The sequence below is a fragment of the Pteropus alecto genome, unplaced genomic scaffold (genome assembly GCF_000325575.1).
Source record: "Pteropus alecto unplaced genomic scaffold, ASM32557v1 scaffold177, whole genome shotgun sequence".
In the NCBI taxonomy this organism is placed as follows: Eukaryota; Metazoa; Chordata; class Mammalia; order Chiroptera; family Pteropodidae; genus Pteropus; species Pteropus alecto.
The window spans coordinates 2,374,416-2,401,608 of record NW_006442207.1 but is presented as its reverse complement, the minus strand read 5'-3'; the positions used below and the strand labels follow the sequence as shown (position 1 = coordinate 2,401,608).

The 27,193-nt window shown below is 52.2% G+C and overlaps 1 protein-coding gene across 1 annotated transcript in view; it reads right to left on the bottom strand.

Annotated features, from left to right (window-relative positions):
- HSPA12A (heat shock protein family A (Hsp70) member 12A) overlaps nucleotides 1-27,193 on the bottom strand; it is a 41,484-nt gene that overhangs the window by 4,175 nt on the left and 10,116 nt on the right. The window contains exons 2-12 of the mRNA XM_015596360.2: nucleotides 26,056-26,141; nucleotides 25,043-25,170; nucleotides 21,526-21,712; nucleotides 19,314-19,418; nucleotides 16,114-16,230; nucleotides 8,072-8,243; nucleotides 4,342-4,428; nucleotides 3,620-3,724; nucleotides 2,647-2,905; nucleotides 1,154-1,257; nucleotides 1-229 (exon numbers count right to left, since the gene is read on the bottom strand). Coding sequence (XP_015451846.1) covers nucleotides 1-229; nucleotides 1,154-1,257; nucleotides 2,647-2,905; nucleotides 3,620-3,724; nucleotides 4,342-4,428; nucleotides 8,072-8,243; nucleotides 16,114-16,230; nucleotides 19,314-19,418; nucleotides 21,526-21,712; nucleotides 25,043-25,170; nucleotides 26,056-26,141 — 1,579 coding nt within the window. The remainder of the gene's footprint in view (nucleotides 230-1,153; nucleotides 1,258-2,646; nucleotides 2,906-3,619; nucleotides 3,725-4,341; nucleotides 4,429-8,071; nucleotides 8,244-16,113; nucleotides 16,231-19,313; nucleotides 19,419-21,525; nucleotides 21,713-25,042; nucleotides 25,171-26,055; nucleotides 26,142-27,193) is intronic.

Here is a 27,193-nt window from a genome sequence, read left to right as displayed (position 1 = left end):
CCCACCCCGTAGGTGAGCGGGGACCGGCGCACCTTGATGACGGCGGGGTCCAGGCCGAAGAGCACGGCGCCCTTAAGGATGGTGAGGCCCACGTCCTGGGGGATGATGATGCGGCACTTGTCGCCGAAGGCAGCCTGTACCGCCTGCTGCAGGAGGGGCGCCTCCGCAAAGCCACCCACCAGGAAGAGGAACTTGACGGTGGACACCTCGGGCTTCCGAAACAGGTCCCCTGCAAGTGAAGAGGAAAGGACAATGTACTGTCACCAAAGCCAGCAGCCAAGGGGGACCGGGTGGTTTGAGAATGTAGGAGATGGACAAAAACACCTGGGCCAACTGGAGGATAGGTGTAGCCTGAGCTGGTTGAAGAGAATTTTTGTAGAGCTGGTCTTTTAAAGAAAGGGGGTTTGCACACCAAGAAACTCAGGAATAAAAACCAAAGCTATTGCTAAGTAGAAACCCATTTTAACAGACGTGGTGATCACTCTAAGTAATAATTTGTTACGCGTAAAGGAACATTCCTGACACTCGCCAAATGCGTGGTTCTGTTAAGTACGTTAAGGCTGTTATAAATATTATTCTTTGGTTTTCATAAAAATCCCATCCCACCACTAAGGACTGGGATTTGGTAGGTGGATGCTTGATACTGAATAACGTCCCCAGTGAGTCTACTGTGTGTCCCTGGGTGAGGGCCACTGAGGCAGCAGATAGCTGCATGGCCAGATTCTGTCTCCTCTCTTGTCGGTGACCTTTCTTTGGTCCATACGACAGTTCCTTCTCCCCAGCGAGTGTTATGGTTCTTAACTTGTCCTGATAAAATGAAGACCATACATTCCCCGGGGCCTGTCACTCAAGGATAATATTGCTGTAGAGCTCCCAGCTCCCTGACTTGTGAAGCCAAAAGGGAAAGCCCAGGTGAAGACAAGGCTCTCGGCTGCTTTCAGTTCCGGAGGGGAGGTTGCCCAGCAACCAACAACGAGCAACCTCCCAGATACGGTGCCCAGGCCCTGCCCCTCTGCCAGGGCTCTGGTCTGTGGCTCCTGGCCCCGCCCCCCACCACCAATCTGATTTCACACACGTGGTGGATGATGCTGGACAAGTCGGTTGCCATTCTTGGCTCTGCCTCATGCAAGGCTGAGCCCTGGCTGGTACTTACGGAGATGCTCAATGATGCTGTCGATGGTCGGCCTAAAAAGGGCGTTCATGGCATCCGGGCTCATCCTCAGCATTCCCTGTGACGACCATTTCACAAAATCCACACTGTGGGGCGTGGCACAGAGAGAAACGAGTGGGAAGGGTAAACGAGACGCTTAGACACAGACATGGGCCCTGGCAGAACAGCTGCCACATCTGAGGGTCAGAAAAGGGTTTTAAAGTCCTTGGAAATACCCTAAACTGCCAGGACCTAGACCCTCAGAAGCTCAAAAGCTATGATGTAGTTTTTTCCCTTTGCCTTTCGCGGTGGCCAACCTCCTCTTAGCACAGTGGAAGGCAGTGTCTAGTGCAAAAGACAGATAAAGGGACCTCCTTTCTCTTTTGGATGGCCATATTTTGGTACAGCAATAGTTGGATTTGAGCCCATTAAAGGCTCATCCATCGTGCTGCCACGTCACCTGCAAACCTGTGTGCTCAGGTGCATCTCCTTCAGCCCTGCAGGCACCTGTCCCAGGACAGTGAGAAGCCTAATCCTACTGGTGCCCCTCATACCGTCTGTCAAAGGAGCAATATGTCCAAAGCAGTGACATGGAGCAGAAAGAGCACTGGACAGGGAGTCAGGCTGCTGGCCTCCAGTCTGGCCTCCACCACTTCGTAGCTATGGGACGTTAGGCAAGTCGGCCTACATTTTCTCTGAGCCCCGAGCTTCTCACCTACCAATCAAGGATAATACCACTTGCCTTACCTCCCTCACAGGGGCGGCTGTGAAGATCGGGCTGAATACCATGTCCGCAAAAACACGTTGGAAACTTTCTGGTACTAAAGGAATGTCAGGACTACTGACTGCACTGTGAACCCAACAGGTGGCTGCAGCCAGTCTCCGCAGTAGGAGCTGTGTAGGCAGTACCTGGGATTCAGCTCGGAGCAGGTGCCTTCTGTAGGTGGGCATCAGCCTGGTGAGAGTCCGGCTAAGACCCTGCTCCAAGGACATAAAGACCCAGAGTAAAATCTACTTTGCTTCCCACTAAAAGGAACCGGAGCTTCTTAGAGAAACGGCCAATTGCAGGCCTGGGGAGGAAATGCACAAGATATGCCAGGAGCATCTTCGGTGACGAGACGGCTAAGTCTGTTAGAGACCACAAAGTCATGTCTACCGGGCTCGGAAGCCATACTGGCCAAGATGGGACAATTTGAGCATCACTAAGGATATAATTGCTATGACTGAAAATATATCAAAGATGCCTAAATCCATGAATTCTTAATGACAACTCCCCTTGTGCCCCCGCAAAAGAAAAAAAAATTCATTTATTTTTGGAGGATGCTACAAAATCAACAATTTTTTAAACAAGAAGAAACTTATCCATGGAGGGAAAGATCCAAGTATTTGTCCTGTCTTTCCTGTACGAACCGTACTTCAGAGCAACAAAAGCACTAAAGAGAAAAGTTTCTCTCCACTCCCCAGAATGTCCTGGGCCGAAGGTGAGCCTAACTCACTTGCTCTTCCTCAAGGCGTGCTCCACGCTGTGCCCTCGGAACTTCTTGTAGTAGTCGATGAAGGAGAAGGGCAAGGTGATGTTCAAAGGGTTGGTTCGGTCCGGGGCAGCCGCCCTTTTGCGAGACTCAAACGCGATCATCAAGTCGACCCAGGCCGCGGGACGCTTGATCTTGAATTGTTCGATAAAATCCTCTCCAAATATTTTACACAGAAGTTTTTCAAATTCATAATCTACTCCTAAGGATCCATAGGGTCCACCTGAGTTGAGAACAAAACGGGCACCCACCACGTTTAACACCGTGAGAAACTGACTCCGAACTCTGAGAAACAGCCTCCCTGTGTACTTCTCTAAAACAAAGAAAAACGAAGTTGGACCCCCCTAACCAAGTGGACTGCAGCTATGTTTTTACTTAGGTTCTTCTTGTTCCTACAGAAATCACTCATCAAAAGTTTAAAGTCAATTACATTTTAAATCAAATCAATACATTTAACTACCCAGGAACACTGTGGCAATCCCACCCAAGAAATCCCAAACCGGCAGGCCTCACTCAGTCCCTGTGGCCTGCTAATCGCTCATCATCCCCACCCCCACCAAGGCAGGGAGCCTGTTTCTTTTGTTTGGCAATCTTGATCCAAGACCGGGCATCCTGGGACCTCCCTAGAAAGCTTGGCCACAGCACTAAATCATAGGTAATATCGGGTTTCGGTCACATCCTTCCTGAACCCTGAAAAGCAAACTCCCTTGGCCGGGGATCTGAAACAGGCTCACTTTATGTCCAAACTCAAGTTATGGCGGCTTGTGTTTTAAAGAACATTTAACTGCATTTTGTTTTCCAATTTCAAAAAGTCCTCAGTACCCTCTCGCACCTACCATCCCACATGCTGGCGGCCTGGAGAGGGTGAGATGCTGAGAGAAAGCCAAAGTGTGCCCAACAGCTCGAGTAGGAGAACATCGGCCATGCGGGGGCTCACCTGTTGCCTTGTACAGTTCTTTAAGGTGTCCCTCCGGTAACCGTATCTGATGGACTGTCAGGTCTACGGTGCCACCGCCACTGTCCACAACCACATATTTGTCACCTGGTATAAAAACAGCCATCCTTTACACAGACTGCTTGCCCACCCGTCCTCAAACAAGCTGGTGGGTGATGACTTGGTGTACACAGCTAAGCGCCACCAACACTTCTCATTAGTACAATGGTTTTGCTCATTAGTGGCACAGCAAGTTAATCACGACTAAAGAGAAAGCAGTCATGTCCACTAGGAGTGGCAGTTAGCATGGATGATAAAAAACCCAGATGTGTGAATCTTTAAAACTAAAGCATTCATATCACACACTGCTACATACCTGGCATATCCAAGGGGACCATTTCCTGCCAAGTTAACAGCGCCATAAAATGACCTGCTGTTTAACAGAACTCTGGAACGGGTGAGTTCCAACCCCTACCTTCTTCTGTAGAGTCTATAGGGTTTTATAACATGCAAAATTACAGCTCTGAAAAAAGTTCTCCCTGGGTGAGTGGTCTTTACAACCAGCCGATTTTGAACGTTTTCCAAAAGTGCAAAAGGAACAAACAGAAATGTATTTTTGCCAGCAACACACACACACACACACACACACACACACACACACACACACACACACACACACAATCCAGCAAAGGCAAAGGACGTTCAAGGACATTCAAGGACGCTACCTTCCTCCAGCTCGGACCAGATTTCTCCTATGACATTCTCCACCAAAAAGGTCCGACTTTGCCGATTACGCCGTATGTGTTCCTTCGCTAGTGGCCGACAGAAAGAAAATGACGACGAGTAAGAAAGCATGACAAAGCAGGCAGTCATCTGCAGTCAGTGAAGGCAACAGCATGAAGCGGTTTAGGGACAGAAGGACGTTTAGTGAAACGTGATCAAAATGATTACACGAATATGAGCTCAGGAATTCCAAAGCCAGCTCTTCCAGAGCAAGTAGCTACTTCCGCTGGCCTCCATCTCTTCATCCGTGTGGCAGCTTTGGCCTGGGCCCTGCTGAAAAGCTCGCCTGGATGGGAGTCCCTTCCTCTGGTGACATTTTTGGGGGAATGGGTTAATAAAATCAGCCAATTTCCTGGCTTTGCTGTCCCACAGAGGAAGCTCTCTGCCAAGAGCCTTCGGTGTGCTTGGCTAAATAACTTCACATCAAGGAACTCTGATACAAGGAATGTGGGTTCTGTTTCCCTAATTTGGATTCTGGGTAAACTGGACGGGAGCCAGTTCCTAGCCTTGCTGAAGCCAACATGCTCTTCAGCCACAAGGTGGCGCTTCAGCCACAAGGTGGCACACCTGAACCTAGCAAAGCCCAGCACCGCCCTTTTCCTGAACGCTGCCAGACAACCCGGCTGTGACTCCAGGTACCCAGGGGCTATGACGCCCTGCGTGGAGTAGTTCATCTCCTGCTGGCCTCCCAGCAGCCCAGTGAGGCAGACGGGGCACAAAGCATGATCCTCTGTTAAGACGAGTAAACCAGGTCAGGGAGCTTAGGGGACTTGCTGTTCCCTCGCAGCCCGCAGCCCGAAACTACCCCTCTGACCACAGATCCTCGTGCTCTCTGAGACAACGATTCACAGCGAGGTCTGAAAGAGCAGAATACGAATGTTAAGAAATGAGTAAAGTGCTGGGAGAGGGTGTCCAGGAAGCAGCAGGCACAGCCAAAGTGGGGACGGGCAAGTCACTTAACCCCTCTGGGCCGCAATTGCCTCATCTATTCAGTGGGGACAATAATACTTGGCCTCAGTTCCTCACAGGCGGAGCAGGGACTGGTTCTCTGATTTGTTCTCAGCTTTGATTGGTCTGATTTGACTTACGTGTGACTGACGCCTGGCTCACAGGAGGTGACAACGGAGGCAAAGCACCAACTCTCAGACCTGGCGCCCAACAATTGATCACTGCCATGCAATGACTTAGAGCTGCCACCAACTCAACAGATAAAAGCCCTGTCCAGCACTTGGCCATCCCATCCCACAACCTGGCTCTGCACACATTTCTTTAGTCTCTAAGTGGGCACTGCTATCTTCGAATGGCCCTACAAATCCATCTGTTGCTGTTTATTCAGTAAAGGACCCTTGACCCTCCAGCCTCTTTCAGCAAGGAGCAGTGTTTGCGAAACCACAGCATCTCTGCGGACCAGGACGGCAAACGCCCAGCCAGCTCTTAGTTCCTCGCGCCCTGGTTTATGGTGGAGAGGCCGCCCCCAGATTAAAGAGTCCCCTGCAGGCCTAAGGGGAGATCCCCAAATTCAGTGGTTCCCTCCTATTCCCAGCACGGGCTCTAGCGGAATTTATATTGCAGATCTTGTAGTGGGCATTTGGTTTTCTAAAACAATCTAGATGAATAAGGAAATGGCATTCATTTAAAAAAAAAAAAAAAAGCAGCCAAGCGAACCTAGTAAAACATCTTCTGAGTTCACCAAAAAAAAATCCCTTTTTTTTTCAGGCAAATTAAGCCCAAGACTGTAAAAAAAAAAAGTATTCTTTACTGATCTTATTAAATCCTTTTGGAGTAAAAAAGAAAAACTGCTGACAGCAAACTCTGTGGTGCTGGGGGCAGAGTGCCAACCCCATTCCCCTCCGTGGTGTCCACTGGGCATCCATCCTGAAGGAGCATCAAGGGCAGGGGGCGGCCTGGGGGTCTCAGGGCACCGACGCCATTCTGGGTACTCCTGATTAAGTGCTCTGCCAGCAGCACCCCCTTCTGGGAGAGAGGTTCCAACTGGAAAGCAAGGCTGAGTCAGAACCCCTGCCCCCTGCCCCTCTGATGGGTGCTGGCCAACAATTTGAGGATTCGAAAAACTCTAAAGACCCTCTGAGCTCATAAGACAACAGTGAAGTCCGTTAAGGCACAGGCCACAGGCACGGAGCAGCGTGGGGGTAGATAGGACATGTGAAAGGAACGGAAACCCAAAACTGAGCTCTCGGGGAAGGCAAACATCCAAAACCAGAGTTTCCCCCTCTGTGTTAGACTTAGGGAGGGGTAAGAAGAGCTACACTAGAATTAGCTAATTCCTAGGAATTTCTGTTCACGAACAAACTGCGTGAGAACCAGCATGTAAGATACAAAGCCCAGTCGTTCCTCTTTTCTTCCATTAAAACGGTGAAAATGGAAATTTAAATAAATGCCATCCTGAGCATTTAGAACGTTATGCACTTGACTTAAGTTAGCAGTAGGGCGAGCCTCGGCCTGCGTTGGGGAGGCCAAGCATTGCGACAGCTGGGCAAGTCCAGCCCCGAGGTGCTAACACATAGCCCTGGCAGGCTGAGGCAGCAGGCTGGCGACAAGTGAACTCTGTGCCACTGTCGTGTGGCCGAGGTTCACAGACTCCTCGATCCTGAGCTGGAAACGCAGAGCAGTGGCCGGTGGCGCAGAGCCAGCCTGTGAGAGGAGAGGCCTGGAGGAGATGGCCCAGCGCCGGGAGCGCGTGCCCGCGAGGGGTGAGCCTGGGCCCACAACCTCGGATGCCGGGGACAAAGAAAACTTGGGAGCAAGGCTGTTGGGGTGGAGGGGACGACCTGCGACAGTCCTCGCTAATGTCATTCTCCCTTTCCTGGGCCTTCCAGGGCCGGACGGGGTGGGCATGGGAGGTGGCTGGCTCGCTGCCCTGCAGGCCCTCACCTGGGGACAGAGCCCAGAACCGTGGTGCACAGTGCCACCCCCAGAGCACTCTGATTAGCTTCCAAACTCACTCACGCTGGTGGCTTTGACCTGGACCTAGCGTGTCTGTAAACTCCGTGGCCCTGGACAGACCTGGCTGCCAGGGAAAACAGTCTGGGGACCAAAATTATGACCAACTTGCAAACAGGTAAATATGAGAAAGAAAAAGTTCTTTAAAATCCCCTTCGTGGGTCTCCCTGGGTGGGTGCCCATTATCACAGCTAAATGAACATCCGCCAGGTCAGGAAATGTCAGCTCTTTTCATATGTATTTTAAACTCTCGCCAGGTTTATGGCTAAGACACATAATGAGCTCATCACACACGAAGCAGCCCCAGTGAATGAGTCAGCAATAAATCAACAGTCTTAAATGGAGGAATTAATAATAGGCAATGGGATTAGATTAAGAATCAGTTAACAGACAAGAAAGATTAAGAGCTTAGTAAAATGCAAAGCCAAGAACTGCTCTCAGGCCCCGCTCAGGTTTTTGGAGAGAAGTACCCTCCCCCTCGTCCTAAGGCACATGGGAAGGTAATGAACCAGGGTACCCACTGCTGAGTTTATGGGGGTTCCTGGAAGGGCCAAACGGGGGGCTGAGCACAGAGCTGCTTAAAGCCACCCTCTTCGGGAGCGTTTGATTCTTCGTTACAGCACTACGTGCCTTTAAATAATCGGAGGCCCAAAGACATGCAGGAGGCAGGAGGGGAGAGAGCAGGGAGGGGGAGAGAGAGAGCAGAGGTACCCTGTGCAAACCCAGCTCCTACTGTGTCACTGGAGCTGTACCCATTGACCGCGGTCTTGCTGCTGAGCTCAATCATCTGGTGCAGCCGTAGCTTCCGGCAGTAGATGGAGGCCGCCTCGGGTTCCAAGGCAATGATGAGCTGCTCCGAGTTCTCGGGGGAGGCCAGGCCTGCCTGGAAGGAAGCAGCAGAGGCTGGGACCCGGGCTCCCTGGGCAGGACTGCTCTGGGGACACCTACACCTGGGGCTGACACCCTCAGGGAAGGGAAGTGACACTCAGGCTCTGCTTGTTTGGGAAATCCCTTGCATTGGCCTGTGCAGAGCTTAACATCGGGGTGATGGGGCGCAGGGCCCCAAGCCAGGTGCCTGAACACTGCAGAGTGGCCAAAGAAAACACCCCTGGGAAGTGCCAGGCTCTCAGACCGTGGGGTCTCTTGCATTTGGGGCTTGTTTAGCCCAGAACTGAGAAGCAGGAGAGGGAAGGGCCCCCAGATTTTGAAAACCGTTACAGGAGAGCAGGTAGATGGTCGGTTTTGGCTTATAATAGGCCAGTCTGAGTGAGTCAGAGTAAGCCCCAATCATTGGTGGCCTAGGAAGCAAATGGCCCATCGCTGGACCTCAGCTAGGCGAGCATCTGATTGTGCTGCATGGGAATCTGACTTGAAGGGCTCCAGGTGAGAGCCCCTCCTGGAACACCACACAGTCCACCCTTTCCTGGAGCCAGGGTGGGAAGGCAGCTGGCAGTTACCTCATTCAAGGCCTTTATCCCTTTAATAGCAGAAATGCTCTGCTCCCTGACATCTGGCTTGTTCCAGTCACACAGTCCCTCCAGACCTTAAGAAAGGCCAGCCCAGGAGGCTCTGGGACCACCCTTCTGAGGGTACTCGGAGAAACAAGCCCGGCTGGCCTCTCCAGGTCCCTGCCCACCTCTCCTGGCCTTGAACGGAAGCCCCGGGCCTCTCCTGCTTGTCAAAGCTGTTCGAGCCCATGGGGTTTCCTCGGCTGCCAGCAGCGTGATGGAACATAGAAGTGCACCTCGCTCCTGTCACCACAGTGTTTACTGCCTTTGTTTCCGTTTCCTAGGCAACTTCGGGATGTTGTCCTCATGCCACACCCATTTGGTAGAAGGCCCCCAGTTCTACGCCAGGCCCAGGTTTAGTGGACCAGGAACAGAAGGTCGGCCTGGAGTCACAGACGGAAGGGGCTTAGGAGGTTCCATTATTGGGCAGGGAGGAGACGGGGTCAAGTTAGATGATTAGAAATGCAAAGGGACCTTTTGTCTAACTCCTCCACTTCATGCAGAAAGAAAAACAAGGCTCAGAGAGGTAGGGTGACCGACTGCCCTGGGTTTCCTGGAGCACAGGACCTTCAGTACTAACACCCAACAGTCTTAGGCTCAAAGGGGTCCAACCCCAAGTGGCGGAGCCAGCCCAGGTCCCGGTCTCGTGCCTGGCAGACCAGCTCTTACTCGGTTCTCGGCTCTTCCGCTCTGCGTGACTCCAGTCACTGCAGTGGGGCCCAGGACGTCAGACTTGGACAAAACCCCCTGGTGCCTCTACTGCTCCCACTTCCCCCGGCTTAAAGGTACAATCTCTCCCCGTTGACTCTGAGACAGCGACGGCTGCCCCCACTTGCAGCCGGAAGTTCTCCAAAATAACCATATCCAAAATGAACCAATGAATTACGTCCTCTTGAGATACCATCGGCAGGTGGGGGACTGAAAAATCTCTGCTTTGCCAATACTGAGTGATGCACAGTCAAGTAGTAGAACCCCTTCTGGAAGACTGTCTTTATAAAACTGGACAGAACCATCCACGAGAAACCCGCCTCACTGCTTTGTACCCTCGGCTGTGGCCAGCCACACGGGCAGCACCTATGCCCATCAGCTCAGTCCCTGGGTCAGAGGCAGGGTCTGTCCTTAGCTGACATGGATCACCCGGCCACTGACACAGACACAGATGCCGTGATGAGATTTCCCACTACTCCCATTCGAGGGGTTAAAAGTCCCCACCCCCAGCCTCAGTTCCTCACAGGATCACATTAGACACCCTCGGTACCGAGATAGACAAATGCCATATGACTTCATCTACATGTGGAATCTAAAGAACAAACAAACAAAAAGAAACTCACAGATACAAATGAGAAGGGGTTCGGGGAGCAGGTGAAAAAGAGAAGGGACTAAAAAGTACAAACGGGTAGTTACAAAATAATCACGGGGATGTAAAGTATAGCACAAGGAATATAGTCAGTAATATTGTTAAAACTCGGTATGGAGTCAGGTGGGTACTAGATTGATCAGGGCGATCACTTCATAAGTTATAGAAATGTCTAATCACCATGTTGTACACCTGAAACTAATACAACATTGTACGCCAACTGTAATTGAAAAATAAAAAATTACAGGACACCCTGGATACAAAGGTAGCTGAGGTTACAGTGCCCCATGAAAGGACAGGGTTATACACCTGAAGAGCCACCAGGAATGGCGAGACATCCGAACCTTCACCCCCAGGATTCCAGAAGAAGAACATCCCAAATGAGACCAAGAGGAGCCCCTTAGTCCTCCTAGAGCAGAAGCTCCCAGGCCCGGAGGAAAAACTAGCCACAGAAGAACAGCTGGGCTCGGATGTGTTGGACCCTCCTCCAAGTTCAGAATGGAATATAAACTTGGGGGACAGGTAGGGTGAGCGGAGTGCCAACCAGAGTAGTACCCAGGGCTCAGAGTAAAGGAGGCAAAGCTGTGCCTACTCGAAAAGCACATTACTCTCATCGTGTCCCACTGGGGTGTCAGCCCCGCCGGGCGGCCCTCATGTGGCCGTGAAGAGCAACAGGGAGCTGGGGCTGGGGCTGGCGGTGGGCGACGTGAGGGAAGCACAGAAAATAAACTCGTTCTTCTCCACACCCTGCCTGAAACTCTGAGCAGGAACTCAGATTTAGATGGAAATATCTATGTGGAAAAATCAAATCAAAAAGTCCAGAGGAGTGAAGAGCCTTGAGTAATATTACACGACTCGACGTGTCCACGTGTACCTGGTATGTGACCGAGACGATCCCCCGCTAGGATTGGGCACATCCCAAAGATGCAAAAGACACACAGGCCGACCTGGGTGCCCAACACCGCACGGCAGCACCCCTCAGGGGAGGCCTTCCACCTGTCCCTCCCCAGCTGGGCTGGCCTCAGCTTCATGGCGAAAGCTTTGACCCGTTTCCACAGGGCATTCCCTGTGGTCCCCAGGAGAAGATGTGGATGGGGAATGAGGGTAAAGAGGACCCCAAACAAGAAGGTAGGAAAAGGCAAGGTGAGAGAGGGGTCTGGCAGGGTCTGGGAAACCCAGGACAAAGTAACCACACTCCTTTGCTTGAACCAGCCCCTGTCCAGCTCCCCAGCGAGTGTGAAAGGCTGTGTCTCCACCAGCAGCTCCCATGGTAGCCACAGTGAAGAGCTGAGGGCCAGAAGCAAGAGGAAGCAGCTGGCTCTATGCAGATTTTATCTGCCCAGGAGGGGTCCCAGGGTGCCTGTGGACTCCAAGAAGAGGAGGAAATACTAGCGAATCCGCCAGACTCCCAAATCCAGCTGTCTTCATCTCTAAGCAGGAGGGTCCAGTGCCCGGAAATGTAAGCTTTGTTTGCATAAACACTAACAGTCTACTTAGCAGAAGCCCTCTGCCCAGCTGCTGTCAAGAGACCTAGGGGTCTATCTGCCTGGGATCAGACCAGGGGCACCTGGAGCAGAAGAGGGCTCTCTGTTGGCCTTTGCTAATTCTGCCTCTGGAGCTGGGATCTCATGGCTACTGTGCCACTGTGAGCTCTCCTTTTGCGGACATGTCTGGCCTCTCCTGCAAGGTGGCACATTTCCTAAGGGCAGCAGTCAGGTCCACTTGCCCCATAGCACACAGTAGGTACTCAGCGGATAGTTGCTCAATGAATGAATCGGGCATCCTTCCAGCCAGCCTTTATTTTGCAATTTCCTGGCGCTCATCTCTGCGAAAGGGAACGAGAGTGAGCATTCCACCGATGTGACCTAGGGCTTTTACAAACAGAAAGTGTCAGAACCGAGAGCACGCTACCCCATGTGACTCCCCCACAAATCTGGGGCAGCAGGAACGCTATCGTAGTAGGCTGCTTCAGAGTTATGAGCTCCACGGGGGAGAAGCAGCAGGTGGGTGACTCCAGGGAGACCAGGAATGTGGGCGTCTACACCCACTCTCTGCTCCTTGGCCCTGCTGTCAGCTCGGATGATCCACCAGGGACCGTGTTCACAGTGGAGAAGAGTGAGCAGATGGCTGAGTGCTCTGCTGGCCTGGCGTCAGGCTGCAAAGGGCTCCAGCTGCGCTGGTTCTGGGTGTCATGGCATGGTGGTTTTGGTGTTTGTTTTTTTTTCCTTCATGGGATTATTTTTCACTGCAGTTTGTTCAGAAAGGGAGGTACATGCAAGCTGCAACTTCATGTCAGATGAGATCGTCATACGGAAGGGAATAGCATTTATTTCACAGATTTCTTGAACCTACTAGAGTTACACGTTTTAGGCAAAATGCCTCTAGAAATAAACTGGACGGTTTCCTATCCACGAAGCCCTCAAGACTCAGCGGAACTCCCTCCCCCTCTGGGTCTTCTACGAAAGCCTCAGAAGGATCAGTGGTTCTTTCTGCTACCAACTTTTCACCGAATGTTCTTCAAGAGTTTAAAGGTGCCCTGAGGCTGCGAATTATAAAAGAGATTTAATCTTTTTTCAACAAGCACTTGACACTTGCAAAGATTTTGGAGTTTCGCAGGTGAGACTGTACTTTGTAAAGTGCTCTGCAGCCCGCACTGGCAGTAAATGCCACACTTCTAAGCAGAACCCCGAAACCATCCACTCCGGGCCTGCTTGTCCCATGGGAGAGGCTGCCCAGAGCCTCATGTCTGCTCTGCAGCCAGGCCGGTGGAAGGAGAAGCTCAGACCCCACATACCTGCACCATGAACTTGGGTTCAGGAACTCTCCAATAGGCCTGGAAGGAGGGGCTCCATTTTTACCCACAAGCAGGTTGGATGAGACCAGTTTCCCAGCTGCCCTAACCATCCTACCTCATCCTTCTGGCTCTTATGCCAGAAGCCAGGATGATGACACACAGCACTTTGGGTGGAAGGATTGGTGGGCATTCTCAGATCTCAGAAGCTGTCTGGGCCAAGAACTGTGGTTTTTGCTCAGGTTCTATATTAGGGTTCTCCAGAAAAACCAAACCAGTAGGACGTATATATATAAAGAGATTTATGACAAGGAACTGACAAGTCTGGAGGCCTGCAGTCAGCAGGCTGGAGGACCAGAAGAGACAATGACGGCATAGTTCCTTTGCTGGCAGGCTCGAGGCCCAGAAAAAGTCGATGTTCCTATTCAAGTCCAAAGGCAGGAAAAAAGCCAGTGTTCTAGTTTGGAGGCCAGCCGGCAGGAGGAACTCCCTCTTATTCTAGAAAGGTACAGCCTTCTGTTCTAGTCAGGCCTTCGATTGATTGGACGAGGCCCACCCACCTTAGGAAGGGCAATCTGCTTCTTCAGTCAACTGACTTACACGTTAATCTCATCCCAAAACACCTTCACAGCAACACTCGGAATGATGTTTGACCAAATATCTGGGTATCCCTTGACTCAGTCAAGTTTATGCACAAAAACAACTATCAACGGGCACACAATTTTCTTATTCTGTTTAATAAATGGGGGAGGGCGTGAGGAGGGGGAGTTGGGGAGATGCTAATTTTGGCCATCAAGTAGAAAGCTTCATTTCCATTTGGTCATGGTGACTCTTCCAGAAGACAGGCTAAAGAGATCGCGAAGAAGTTGGCAAAGCAACTGTGCCCCTAACACCCCTCTGCCCTCTCCCAGAAGTACAAAAGGCATCAGTGAACCCCTTAGCTGCAAGCAGCTTGTGAGCAGGGCCCCTGTAATGGTCGCACAAGCTATGACTCCAGCACCTACCATGGCTCTGGCTCAAGGAAGGCCCCAGCAGAGATTTGTTTAATGAATAAATGAGTGATTGTTGAATGATCCCTGACATCCTGAAATCCATTCAGACTGCGAACTGAACACGAGTATCAAATCAGAATTACAAAGGAACAAAAATTAAGCTTCACAAACACTGCAGATAAAAGCGAGCTGGCGTTGAGAGGACAGGCCCATTTGCAGCGTGTCGCTGGGCTTCAGAAAGCAAACTCCCCACGTCCACAAATGCTGGTTGCATCCGCCCTGACTGGGACCTGCTGACTCTTCTGCAATCTGAGGTGCCATTTAGATTCAACCAAACCCCAGAGGATGCCACCCCAGCCCCCGTCCTGGTGTCCGTCCTCCTCGTCCGCTCTAGTGTAAGGGGCCTTTCCCCCCCCTCCCCCCCCCGACTCCCACCCTCTCAGAGACCCTGACAGCCCTGACGCATCTGTCGGTCACCGCGCCTCTTTCTTTTTCAGGCTAAAAATAAGAACTGGCCCTTTTCCGGGTCACACATTTGCTGCGGAAGTCTTCCTGTGGGCTGGAAAATGTGAGTCAAAACCATAAATCTTGCGTATCCTTCCTGGGAAAAACTCAGAACGCTGGGCCGTGTCTTCCCAGACAGCCGTGCCTGGCGTCCCGTCCTCGGCCACTGCCTGCAGGCGGAGACCCTGGAAAAGCTCCGCGATGTGTCCAGGGCTTCTGTGGACAGCTGCAGTGCATTTGTGTGTGTGTGTGTGTGTGTGTTTCTGCTTTTTAAAAAAGTTGTCTCTTTTTGGAACTTCCACCCTCTTCCTTCATCTCTACGAAAACAAATCTATTTTGGGCAGATACAGAGACTGAGCCAGATTCTCACGCTGAACAGAGGACTGGGAGAGCGGAGGAGACGGTCCGGGGCAGGGGAGGGAAGAAAGGGAACAGGGGAGAGCGAGGGGAGGGGACACTGCTCTTCCTCGAACTCTACCTGCCACCTGGAGTGAAGCCTCAAGCATGGAGTACAATTCATGACACCACTGTGCCCACGGCCAGTTCACTATATGCCCGCGCTCAGCGTGGATCCGGTGGGCGTTTTCAAAGGAAAGGTTCATACGTGTGGCCGCAAACTCAATGTCAGAGATATGTCTGTCCCCTGGGAAAGATGGCTGTCACCTGAGGGGCATGGTGGTGGGCAAGAGATATCCATTCCCTGGGAGACTTTCTCCAGCCCAGCTCAGGTTGATGACCCTGAAAACTGACTTTCAGTGATTTTATTAATGAGTGTCACCCCAATCATTTTTAATACTAAAAAACTGATTTTCAGGGCACAGAGACTTGAGCCAGGCCCCAGGGTGGGTGTTCATTAAACTCAGGGGGTAAGTACCCAAGAGCCAGCTCTGCCCTGGGATCGGAACCAAAGGTCGGTATGGCCAGCCATTCTTGCCATGAATTCGGACCCTCGTGGAAGCCCCATTGTGACACAAGCTGTCTGTAAACAGAGTGAGGGCATGAGGGTTTGTGGCCCCAGCGGTGCCCCCAAGTGCCCATGAGGGACAGGCTGGCCATTAGCCCTGGAATGCTCTGTCTCCATGGGCTGTGTTGACCAGCACACTCCCTAGCTGTGCCACTGCCCCCACCCAGGTGTCTGCCACCATGCCGGTGTGACAGCCCTCGCCTCTCTCTGGGGCGACCATACGTGCTCCTGTGTGATCATCACGTGAACTGTGCAGAGGAGCATCATACTTCCTTGACTTCCCAGCTGCGTATGTGCAGCTTTCAGCCTCCGCACCAAGCTGGTCCGCCTGGTTCATAGCCCTTGGCTTTGTCTTTATTCCTTTCTCCTTCAAATATTCTCCTTCCCCAAGCCTTTTATTTAAAGTTCTCAATTTTATTCATCCACAGAGACCTGGCTCAGAACCCAGTCTGAAATCCTAGCCCCCGGGACTCGCCCCTCCCTCTGGTCAGTCTGACCTCGGCCCCCAATCCCCCTGCCTATGGGAAACCCCTCGACGCCTCCCAAGGAAGCCTGTGAATGCTGGGGGACAGCTGACCAGGTGACAGTCACCACCGTGGGCATCCTGGGCCCCCGTCCGCTGCTCCCCGCCACTCACTTGGTAGGCAGCTTGTCTCATGAATTGCTTGGCAGGCTGCTTCCAGATGGCGGGCACAGTGATGACCCATCTGACGTCAGAGTTCTCGAACTCCGAACCGGCCTGGTCGCTCAGCTCCTAAAGCCAAGGGAAGCACAGCATGTCAAGTGGGCACAGCTGGTCCTCTTGGGGCTTCGTTGACAATCCAGCCTTCCTGGCCATGAACTTACTTAACTTCTAGGGCCTCCTGAACTTACCAGTGTCAGGGAGCAGGGGCCTGTTTTCTGAATATTCACCAAGCAGGGAGCTGCCTGCTCCTTTCGCTCGCTCACTGTGACCATAGGCGGGAGGCCTTTGGCCGCTTCCTAGTCATGTGACTGAGGGCTTCCATTTCCTTATCTGTACAATGAGGATACTAATACCTAGCTCATAGAGTTGTTGGGAGGATGATAATTCCGAGAGCTACACTTACCGAGACCTTACTCTGTGTCAACCTTGCTAAGCACGTGGCACACCTCACCCTCGTTAATCCATCCTAGGACACTGTTAGGGAGCGGTTATAACTGTGCCCCTTTTCTACAGATGGGAAACTAAGGCCCAGGGGTTTCCAGCCTCTTTTTGGCTCTACAGGCCTTAACTAAATTGTTACAGGGGGTCTCATATCTAGAACAGCACACGGCCCACAGTAATGCTTACCACCTGACAGCAATTGTCAGAGCTGTCACTGTCCTTCACCTTACTGAAAGCCCAGCACATCCAAGGAGTTTTCCTGGCAGGACGGTGACATGATCTACGCAAGAACCACGCTGCCCTTAACTCTCGGTCAAGGTCACACCGTGTGGATACCTGGGATGGGCAGAAGCCTCGGAGGTTTCCACCAGGTCCACGTAGGCAAAATACGTCTCTAGAATAGTTCTGACTCAGCATTCCCACCTGTAGACGGGGGACTAGAACTAACCCACGCATTAGTGGCAAGATTAAATGAGAACACCCGTGAAACGTGTGGCTCTGAGAGGACCTCCGATAAACGCTGCTGCTTTCCTTCCTCTCTCCTCCTCTGGCCACTTTGCCAGACAAATCTGCAGTCAAACCAAAACACACACCTCAGAGTCGGCTCTGGGGACACATTTCGGATTTATAGGCTGGTGCTTTTTTTTTTTTTTTCCTGAAGGGTATCTCATTTTCCCTATTGTTTCAAATAGTTATCTTGGGGCTGACCCTCACACTGAATTAACTTCCTCTTCGGTCAGTCAACTTTTTTCCCTTGCCTTTTAAATAATTTTTAATTGTGACAGAAGACGCATAACATAAAATTGACCACCTTCACCACTTTTAAGTGTATAGTTCACTAGCGTTAAGTACATTCGGTAAACTTTTAACGTTTTTAAAAAACATCTCTGCTTTAGGTCAACGTGAAACAACTAGATTTTTTGTGTTTGTTTTTGTTTTTCATTTCTATCGTTTTATTTCCTTGCAGGTCTGCACTGAACTTTAAAAGCAGGTGAGTGTTGCGACGTGTGCTGGGAAGGATTCTAAGCACGACGCCTCCTGCTATCCAGGCTATTTTAAACTCTATTTAAACAGGAAGAGGCTCAAAATCTGAATGATGGGCTCCTGGGCTGCATGGAAAGCTGTCTGGATAAGTCGTTCACTAGTGGCTGGAGAACAGCTCATAGGGGAAGGAACCTGACGTGAGTCGAAGCTCTCGTTTGTCACGCACGTTCGCTTGCTTTCCTCTTGGACGAGGAGACTGCTTCATGCGTGGGATTGCTGAGATCATCTATTTTAGCTTATTCTGGTCCAGCAGGCAATAGTTCCCACCTCTGAATCCTCTTGTCCCTCAAATACCGCCAGCCCTGTGATGAAGGCATAAAACTCCTCGGTCTGTTTTCATGGAATGTCTTCATGTGTTCCCTGCGGGGAGGAGGTGCTAGCAGGTTCCTGGGACCTCTAGCGGGGCAGGCAAGTTCGCGACCACCCTCCAGCCTTGAACCTACGTGACCTCCTGCCCCTACCCTCCACTTCCGGTGATCACATAATACCAGAAGCTTCTGAACTTGCTAATTCTCTCTGCATAAAGCTCCATGCAAGGCTCTTTAATCATCTGATTTATACCCACTCGTCCCACGCTCATGGGAGGAGACACTGGGTACACAGCTATATCCCGCTTAGAAATTAGCCGTTTTCCGCAATCTGGGCCATCACGGCACAAACCTTTGCAATGGCGATCCAAGGGGGGCTCACTCACGCCGCTTCTTCCACGGGTTCTGGGTGCGGGGTTGGAGGGAGTAGAGGAGGAGAAGGAGGGACAGCAGCAACCATTTGCCAAGTGTTTACTCTGTGCCAGGCCCCGAGGAAGGCACTTCCTGTCTATCATTTCATTGACTATCAAGCGTCCACGTGTCTCCCTCTTCAGGTTAAGAACGTGGGTACCGGAGATGCTGAACACCGCTCCCAAGATGACGCAAGTGCTACGTGTGTCTCCCGCCTTTCTTTCTTTTCATTTTTTTGACTGAGACATAATTTGCATATCCTAAAATTCACCTTCGAAGTATACAACTCAGAGAGTCTCAGTATACTGATAAGGTTTGTACAACCATCTCCACTACCTAATTGCATCACCCAGAAAAGAAACCCAGTCCCTTTACCGGTCGCTTCTCAGCCCCACCCTCCCCAGCCCCTGGCAACCACTAACCTACTTTTTGTCTCCATGGAGTTGCCTAGTCTGGACTTTTGATATAAACGAAATCATACACTGTGTGGCCTTTTGGGTCTGGCTTCTTTCACGTAGCGTAATGTTTTCAGGGTTCATCCGTGCCGTACGTAGCATTATCAGCACCTCATTCCCGTTTACGGCACAATAATATTCCATTGTGTGGAGAGACCCCATTTAATTACCTGTGTGTCCACTGACAGTCATGTGGGCGGTTCCTGATTTTCAGTTACCATGACTACAGCTGCTCTAAACATTCACATACGAGTTTCTGCATGATGAAGTGTTTTCGTTTCTCTGGGTAGGTACCTAGGGGTGGAATTCCTGGGTCGTATGGCAACCGTGTCTAAGCCTTTGAGGACCTGCCGGACTGTTTTCCACAGCGGCTGCAGCGCAGGAGGATGCATCTTCCTGCAAAGCCCACACTCTCTCCCTCCATGCTGTACCTACTCCCCTAGCTGGCAGGTGCACCACCCCTGCCAGCCACGAGCGCTGCCACGTGTCCTACCTTCAGTGCCTGCTCCTTAAAGTACTGCAGGGCATAAGCAAAGATTTCCAAAGCTTTGACTTTCTTGCCGTTTGCTGCGGTCAGGTCTGTATCCATAGTGAGGTCCTGGAGGGGGAGGGGAATAAAATGGTAAGAAGACCAAGGAGAGACAGGCCTTCGGCTGTGGCAACTGCTATGTGGAGTTTTGGGGAACCTGGGGAGCCATATTTGTGTTTCCCAATGTTTGAGCGGCAGACAAGGATAGTGTGTCCCCCCAAAACAGGCCTGGCAGCATTGTCCGCTTACTGTACCTGAGGCCCTGGCTGCTCCCTTCAGCCCACCTCCAATTCTCCCCGCTTCTCCCTTCTCTCTTTTTCTCTCTCTATCCTGGATCCTCTAAGAATGAGGTTTCAGGGCAGCGACCAGAGCCCAGGCAGAGAGAAAAAGCAGCAGTTGCCACTGTCGGTGCAATTTACGTACTATTTCCACACGCGGACACACATGGTTACTCCCAGAAGCCCCCCAACAGAGGCTACATAATCATGCAAACTCCCTGACATGCATGATGCTAAACAGACGTGAAGCTTTCATTTCCCAGTGAGCTGCCAACCACGTCACCAAAATAGAAGAGCTCCTATTTTAAGGCTTTTGCTGCTTAATCCACTGAGAGCCAAGCCTCCCTTCCTCCACCAGAAGCTAAAGCAGCTGCTGAGTGCAGGATGCTCTGCGAGATGCTGTATGGACCGAGGTCATTAAAAAATGATGAGAAAAGTCCCCACAGGGTGGGGATGGGCAGAGAAAGCCTCCCGGAGCACACAGGCTCATCACTACCAGGGAGAAAAATATATATCAGTGGGGCATCCAGATTGATCCAGGCTAGGTAATTAGGCTTTGCCTCTGGAGCGTAAAGGGGCATCGAGCTACTACGCCAGCCTCATGGAGGCTGTCAATCATCCTGACCCATCTGCACAAGCTCCCTCCTCCTAATCAGTCACTTCCCACCCCTGGTACTCAGCAAAGACACCCCAGCTTTTGGGTGACAGCTCCCAGGCTCAGAAACGTGGCCAAGCACCAGAAAGCCACAGGCTCAGAATTTTAAAAATTCAAATTGGAAAAATTTCTGTGCTTCCACCTGCGCAAGCCGAAATTCAGCACAGAATCCCATCGGGTGAAATGGGAAGGAGGCATTTCCAACAGAATTCGGTCTGCTTCACAGAGAGACAACCACAGCCTGAGCACCAGGCTTCAGAAGGCAGGGTGCTGGCTGCTGGGTTTCCCAGAATTTGTTTTGTCATCTGCAAACACTTAACGGCAGACCAATGAAAGCAATAATAATAGGAGCTAGCAATTGACTAAAACTTATGAAGTACCAGCAGGTTCTAAGAGCTTTGCGTATTTTGATTCCTTTAATCCTTACAGCATCCCCAAGAAGAAGGCACTATCAGTGTCTCCATTTCACAGACGAGGTAACACAAGGCACAGAGAGGTTAGACACTTGGATCAAGTATCTTGAAGGTGGCAGAAGTGTGAATTCAACCCAGGCTGTCTGTCCCCAGGCTCCATGGTCCTAAACATTATCACCAGCCTGAATCTCTAAGTGCCGAGAATGAAGGGAAATTTATGGGATAAAATCTTAAACTGAAAAGGCCCAGCCTTTTCCATGAAGCCCGAGGGAGGGGCCCCGACTGACCTGGGCACCTCACAGAATGCTAGCATGCTGGGGGCGCAACCGCTATGGGGGTTGGGCCTCCAATTACTGGGCACATGATTTCCTGAGTGTTCCCCTTCCCCATTAACGGGTAAATGGGCAAGCGGTTACTTCCAAACTGGTTAGTTGACCCCCTCCCCAAATACTCCCAGTCCCTGAGCCTCTCCTCCCAGGTCCCCTAATCTACCAACAACCAGCAAGTAAAAGGGGATCCCCTGGCATGCCAGGACTCCTCAGCCCCCTGAGCCTGTGCTCCAGCAGCGTCCACTCTAGTTAGATGCCAGGGCAAACAAGTCATTAGATATTCTGAACGCCTCCCTGCCCACGTGGGCATCAGAAAGTGCTGCGTATTCCACAGAAGTGTCGTGTGCTCCAAGATGTTTCTAAAATCAAGGTAAATAGACATGAATTTCTGCTTGGGAGAAACCTGAAGGCTCCCCGGGTTGGAAAAACCCTTCCCCACAAGGCTGGAGGAACTTGGCTCTCCAGCGTGGAGGACTCGGGGCCAGGGAGAGGCTCGCTTACCCCCGTGGTATGCAGCTTCATCTTGAACTTCTCCAGGTACAGCCACTGCTTGGCCTCGTTGGGATCCAGGTCATGGTAAAAGTCCCTGGCGGCGTACCCAAAGCTGTGGAACTTCCTCTCGGGAGTCAGTAAGATGGTGGTCGGAGTTTTCTGATTAGACACACCAGGGTCGCCTCCTTCCCATCGCCTGCCACCAAGGAAAGGCAGAGGTTGTAGGACCTTCTTTCGAATTCCCAGAGGAATATTCCAGGGGTAGAGAAGGCAGAGGTGTCAGCCGGTGGGGTAGAGGGAAGAATTCAGGGCCCAGGAGAGACTTAAAGGATCAGACAACTGTCACTCAAGGGTCAGACTTGAGTGACTGACAACTGGATCTTGAATGAAGAAAGGACACTGCAGGCTCTCGGAGGTGGGCGAGCAGGGACATGTATTCCCAGGAGCACTAAAAGGGTATGTGGATTAGAGGACGAGTGTGTAAATGAGAAGAGTGATTGTACAAATGGGAAGTGTGAGAAACGAGTTTGGGAAGGCAGTTGGAACCAGGCTGAAAATACCCAGAAGAGTTTGAGATTTAATCAGTGAGTAATGGGGAGCCACTGAAGGATTTAGAGCAGAGGCATGGCAGACGCAGAGCTGCTGCTGACCAGAGCAAGCTGGACTAAAGGAAGGGAGACAGGAAGGCAGGACGCTGAGGAGGAAGCTCAGGCCTCATCTGGGAGCAGAAGGGAGAGAGCCCAGTCAAGGGTAGAGAGCCACGGTAGGGGGCAGAGTCATCCAGTGGGGGAACTGAGGTGGATGACCACAGTGGCAGGCAGAAGCCAAGGTGCCCCAGAGGTTTTAAGCTTGGGCCCCGAGAGGAGAGAGCACCCTTCACAGAAACCAGGAGCCCTGGCCAAGTAGGAGGCTGTAGGGAACGTGGGCAGCTCCAGTTGAATGTGCTGGCATTGAACTCCTGGGAGAGGGGTTGAGGATGCAAGACTGGAGTTCACAGAAGAGATCCAGGCAGGAAATTGACGGGGGCACCTTCATACTGGGGTGACAGCCGCAGTGACAAGGTGGGATGAAGGCACTGGCAATAATAGTAAGGAGGAAAGAGACTATGTCCTGCAGGGCTGTGTGCCGAAGAGGAGCCAGAAAAGGGGCAAGGTGTGTACACACAGACAGACAGACAGGCAGGAAGGCAGGCAGACAGACAGACAGACAGACAGACGCTGTGGGAAGACATCCTGGAATTGATGGGAGGGGCGATGGAGCAGGGCAGGGGACGGGTTGAGCCCCAGAGATCCTTCCTTCCTTCCCTCAGATAGGAAGGAGGAGACAAGGAAGGGGAGTGGATGGGCAGGTGACTTGATGCTTCTCTCTCCTTTGGGGCCACCGAAGAGAAGCTATGGCTGCCAAGAGGCCAGGATGCTCTCCTGTCTCCACTACAGCTGCCATGAGCCCCAAGTCCCCTGTGAGCAGTCTCTGGTGGAGACAGGGTGCATGAGGGGAAGTGCACCCCCTCCCCGGCCCACCTGGCGAGGCAGGTGGCTGCACTCCTGGCTGACCCATCCCACCTGTTCCCTATACTGCATCCTTAAGCTTCGATAGGACCAACCATCACATCCAGATGGAGAGCCAGCTTCCACCTGGACTTGCCACATAGACTAGTCCAGCATCATCCCTAACCGGTTCCCCAGTCGAGCTCCATCAGGATGCAGGCTTCTACCCAGGGAGCCAAAGTTCCCACGGCAACCCCACTGAGACACAGCACCAATCACCATCCCAGGCAGACAGTGTGCCACACACAACCTCTCACAAATGGACTTTCCATTTCTATTAGTACTGACATTTAAGTCAGTAATGACCTGAGTTTCTACCTTTAAATTTTTATTCCTTCATTCCCATATAAATACAAAAAAGTAAAACTTCTCATTCATAGCTTTGTTGGTCCGTATATGGTTATGTTACTATGTTCTGATTGAAATAAAATCCGGGTAGAACCTCTCTCCAAAATCTCTACAATAACTAAGACAACATCTCTGAGATCCTGCACGCTTCCAGTGTTTTGGGAGAGTCCCTCTCAAGTACAAAGTTATTTCTGCCCTTTTTTCCACTCTACATCCCTTGTAAATAACATTTCTTCAAACAACTACGGAGACACTGATGAGTGCCGGCTCTAGCTTTTACTATTATGCTCTTTTCCTCATGAGGGATGGCAGAGCCGACAGGCCCTCCTAGCATCTGTCTAACAAACAGGAGGCAGAACCCTGGTTCGATCTGCTTGAACTCCGAAGGCCCTACGGCCTCAGGGTCTCTACTCGAACCAGCCTTTCTGTGTCTGGGGCCTCTTAGGATAGGGGCCTCGTAGGATAGGGGCCTCAGCTGAGTCACATCTGCATTTCTAGAGGAAAGGCGGGGCCTCAACCAACAGGGGGGTGGGGATCGCTTTCATTACGACTTGTGTTTTAAACAGCATGTGATAAGAATGCCTAAAATCTTACTCGGGGAGCCATCACTAATTTCCACAATTACTAGTTAAAGGAATTACCAGTCACAACATATCATCAGAGCCGTCCTTGGGTTTGGAGAATCGGGATGATAAAGGCCTGGCTCCCAGAGCTTTGCGGGGCCACAGAGTCTGCAGAGGCCCATGGCCAGACAGGGGAGCCGGCGCTGGTGCTGGACAAACCAGGTCCTCACAGACGGTCGGTCACACGGGGCTGGGGTGGATGTGAGGACATGCTGAGCTGCTGCATGCAGAGGGGCGAGGGGCAGGGAGTGTCCCGAGCACAGAGCGTGTGCCCAGGGGACCCAGGGCAGCCTCAGGGCGAGGGGCAGGGAGTGTCCTGAGCACAGAGTGTGCACCAGGGGACCCAGGGCAGCCTCAGGGTGACCCTTTAGTCACTTGGCTGAATTTCACCACACTCTGCCTTTTCTCGGGCATGGTGTTTTCTGCTCTGGTCACTGTCATCCCATGACTGCTCTTTACGTGGAAGAACCGGTACCTTCCCCGCTTACATTTTACTCAGTGCTAAGCGCTTGACAGGAAATCTGATTTCATTAGCACACACGCCCTCTGAGGCAGGTACTGCCGTTATGCCCATTTCACAGATGAGGAAACTGAGGTTTAGAAGTCTCAGCCACTGCCTAAAGTCACACAGTACGAGGCCGAGCCAGTGCCTGGATCTCGGCCACCACAGCCGGCCTGTAAACCGGCGCCTCCCCTTCAGGCTGCCCACTGCAGTCACCTCAGCCAGGTTTCAAACACAGCATCCAGGCCCTTCCCGAACCAACTGGGTCAGAATTACACCAACACTTTCGCAGACCAGAGACCTGGAGCCCAGAGATGAGAAGTGGTTTGCCCAAAGCAGCACAGTGAGTTTGGGCCAAGATGGGCCAGAATCCAGGACCCGCCTACCAAGCGCCATTCACCTGCTCACTGAACTAAACCCTCTCCCCTCCCCCAGGGCCTGCGCCCAAGTTTCCACCGGTGTAGTGATTGGCACCAGCACAGGCCCCTCCCCACCACGGCGCTCACCTCATCACGTGGATGCACTCTGGCTCCTTGGCGAAGCTGTAGGCATAGCCGCTGGACGTGGTCCCAAAGTCGATGGCCACCACCACGAGAAACGTTTGCTGCTCCGAGACGTTTGGGTCAGCATCGTTCTGCAGGTGCACCGAGTAAGGTAAATGGCGGGCAGGTGGAAGAGACCCCAGGTGGGGTTCTACCCTGCCCAGCTGTGCCCCCACTGCAGACGGAAGGACGGTCCACATTCTGGCTCCAGTCTGCCACATGGTGAGCCCTGGGGACAGGGCACCTGCCTCCAGCTTGCCCACCACTCCCTTTATCCATGTGCATGACACAGCTAATTACAAAATGCTCAAGGTGCAGAGTTTGAGAACCACAGGGCTTGGCTGTAGGTGACTGCGTCTCCCAGTTTTCCCAGGACTGAGGGAGTCCCAGGATGTGGGACTTCCCACATAAAACCCGGACGGTTCCGGGAAAACCAGGACGAGCTGGTGCCCCGACCTCGTGGTGGCTCTGAAGTTCTCAGAGGGGTCTTTCCAGATCTGAACAGCCCATGCAAAGCCCCCCTGCCCCCCTGGCACATGGAAGCCCCTTGAACGGCTGCCCGTAAGATCCACCCTTTCGGCGTGGGGGAGAGTAGGACCCGCGGCCCGGTCCCCAGCCCCCTCACTGCAGGCGCATGCCTGCACAGGTCCCTCTCCCCGGTCACATACAGCCACCGACCTCCGGACACGGCAATTAACTGCAGTCGACAACACGGCAATTAACTGCAGTCGACAAAGCCACTGCCTCTCACTGATTCCCTGGCCAGATGTGGCTGTTCCCTTCCCAGAAGATGCCTCGCGCTCTCCGAGCCCTGAATCTTTCTAAGGCTGTTCCCGTAGGGCTTGCATGGCTGATACCAGGCAGGGCTGTTAGTCTCTACCCATGAACGTGAGGGGCGGTCCAGCAGCCTTGTGAGGGCAGAGTCAGAGGCCAAGGGCATCAGCACACACCCCCCCACACACGTATGCATTGCTTACCGCGATATGGGATGGGGACAGAGGCGTGATCCCTGTGTCCCCCAGACTCCGGGCCGGAGATGAATATGCAGACGTGGGGGCCGTTTCTGAAAGGAAAGACAAAGTGCACTCCTTAGAGGTGCTGGGGACCGGCCCAGGGAGCAGAAACGAGGGCCGCGTGGCTTCGCTCCTGAGGGTACCGGTGCCTCTGGAACGCCAGCCGACGTGGTGGGCACGGCCGACCCCACCATAATTACAGGTACTGTATCAGCAACCCCTCGTATTTAATACTTAAAACTTGATCAAATGAGACATTCCGTTTCTCCCAGGGACCACCAGGCCTCTCACTCTGTGCCACCCAACTGCCACCTAGCAGAGATGCTGCCCAGCCCCCAAATCGCCCCAGCTCCTGCCCTCTCTAGAGCCAGCCTCTGTGTGGACCAGAGTAACCAACAGCCACCTGAGACAATGGCAGATGTCTACATGCATTTTCTCGGAAGATCATCCACAGCCCTAGGTTTCCACAGGGGTGTGGGACCCCAAAGATTAACCCCTGTTGTAGGAAAACAGGACATGCGTACACCTTCTAGAAACAACTTCCTTGGTCAGCGCATGCATCTCCTCCTCCCTCCCTCTGGCATGGGCCCCGTCACAACCTGGGGAACTCGTCTCTCTTCAGTGACACTGAAGGGTTCTGACATTCAATAAGAAAAACCACAGCACAGAGACAGGTAGATTAGAACTCCTGGACCCTGCGGATGGGGCCTCGCCACAGATCAAGGTCAAACCAGAGAGGAGCCAACAGCTAAGCAGCATGAATATCATTCTGTCAATTGCCTTGCTGTTCTTGCTATTTATGAGTCAAGGCACAGATATTTGTTCTGAAACCTTGGCACAGCCCAGAGGCTCTCCCCCAGGAGTGAGCACCCAAGGAGAAGTCGCAGTGTCCCTGGTCAGTGCTGGAAGTGCCACACTGCTCTCCCTCCCTGCTGCCCAGAACTGGCAGGGCCAGCAAACAGCAGCAGATCAAGAACTGCGGGCTCCTACCGTGGAGACGATGGCCAGACCCTGGGTCCCTACAAATCATAGGGGCCATTAAGGGAGCTTGGCAAATACAGCTCCATCAGCACATAGCCTGATACCTGGGAGGAAAAAGTGG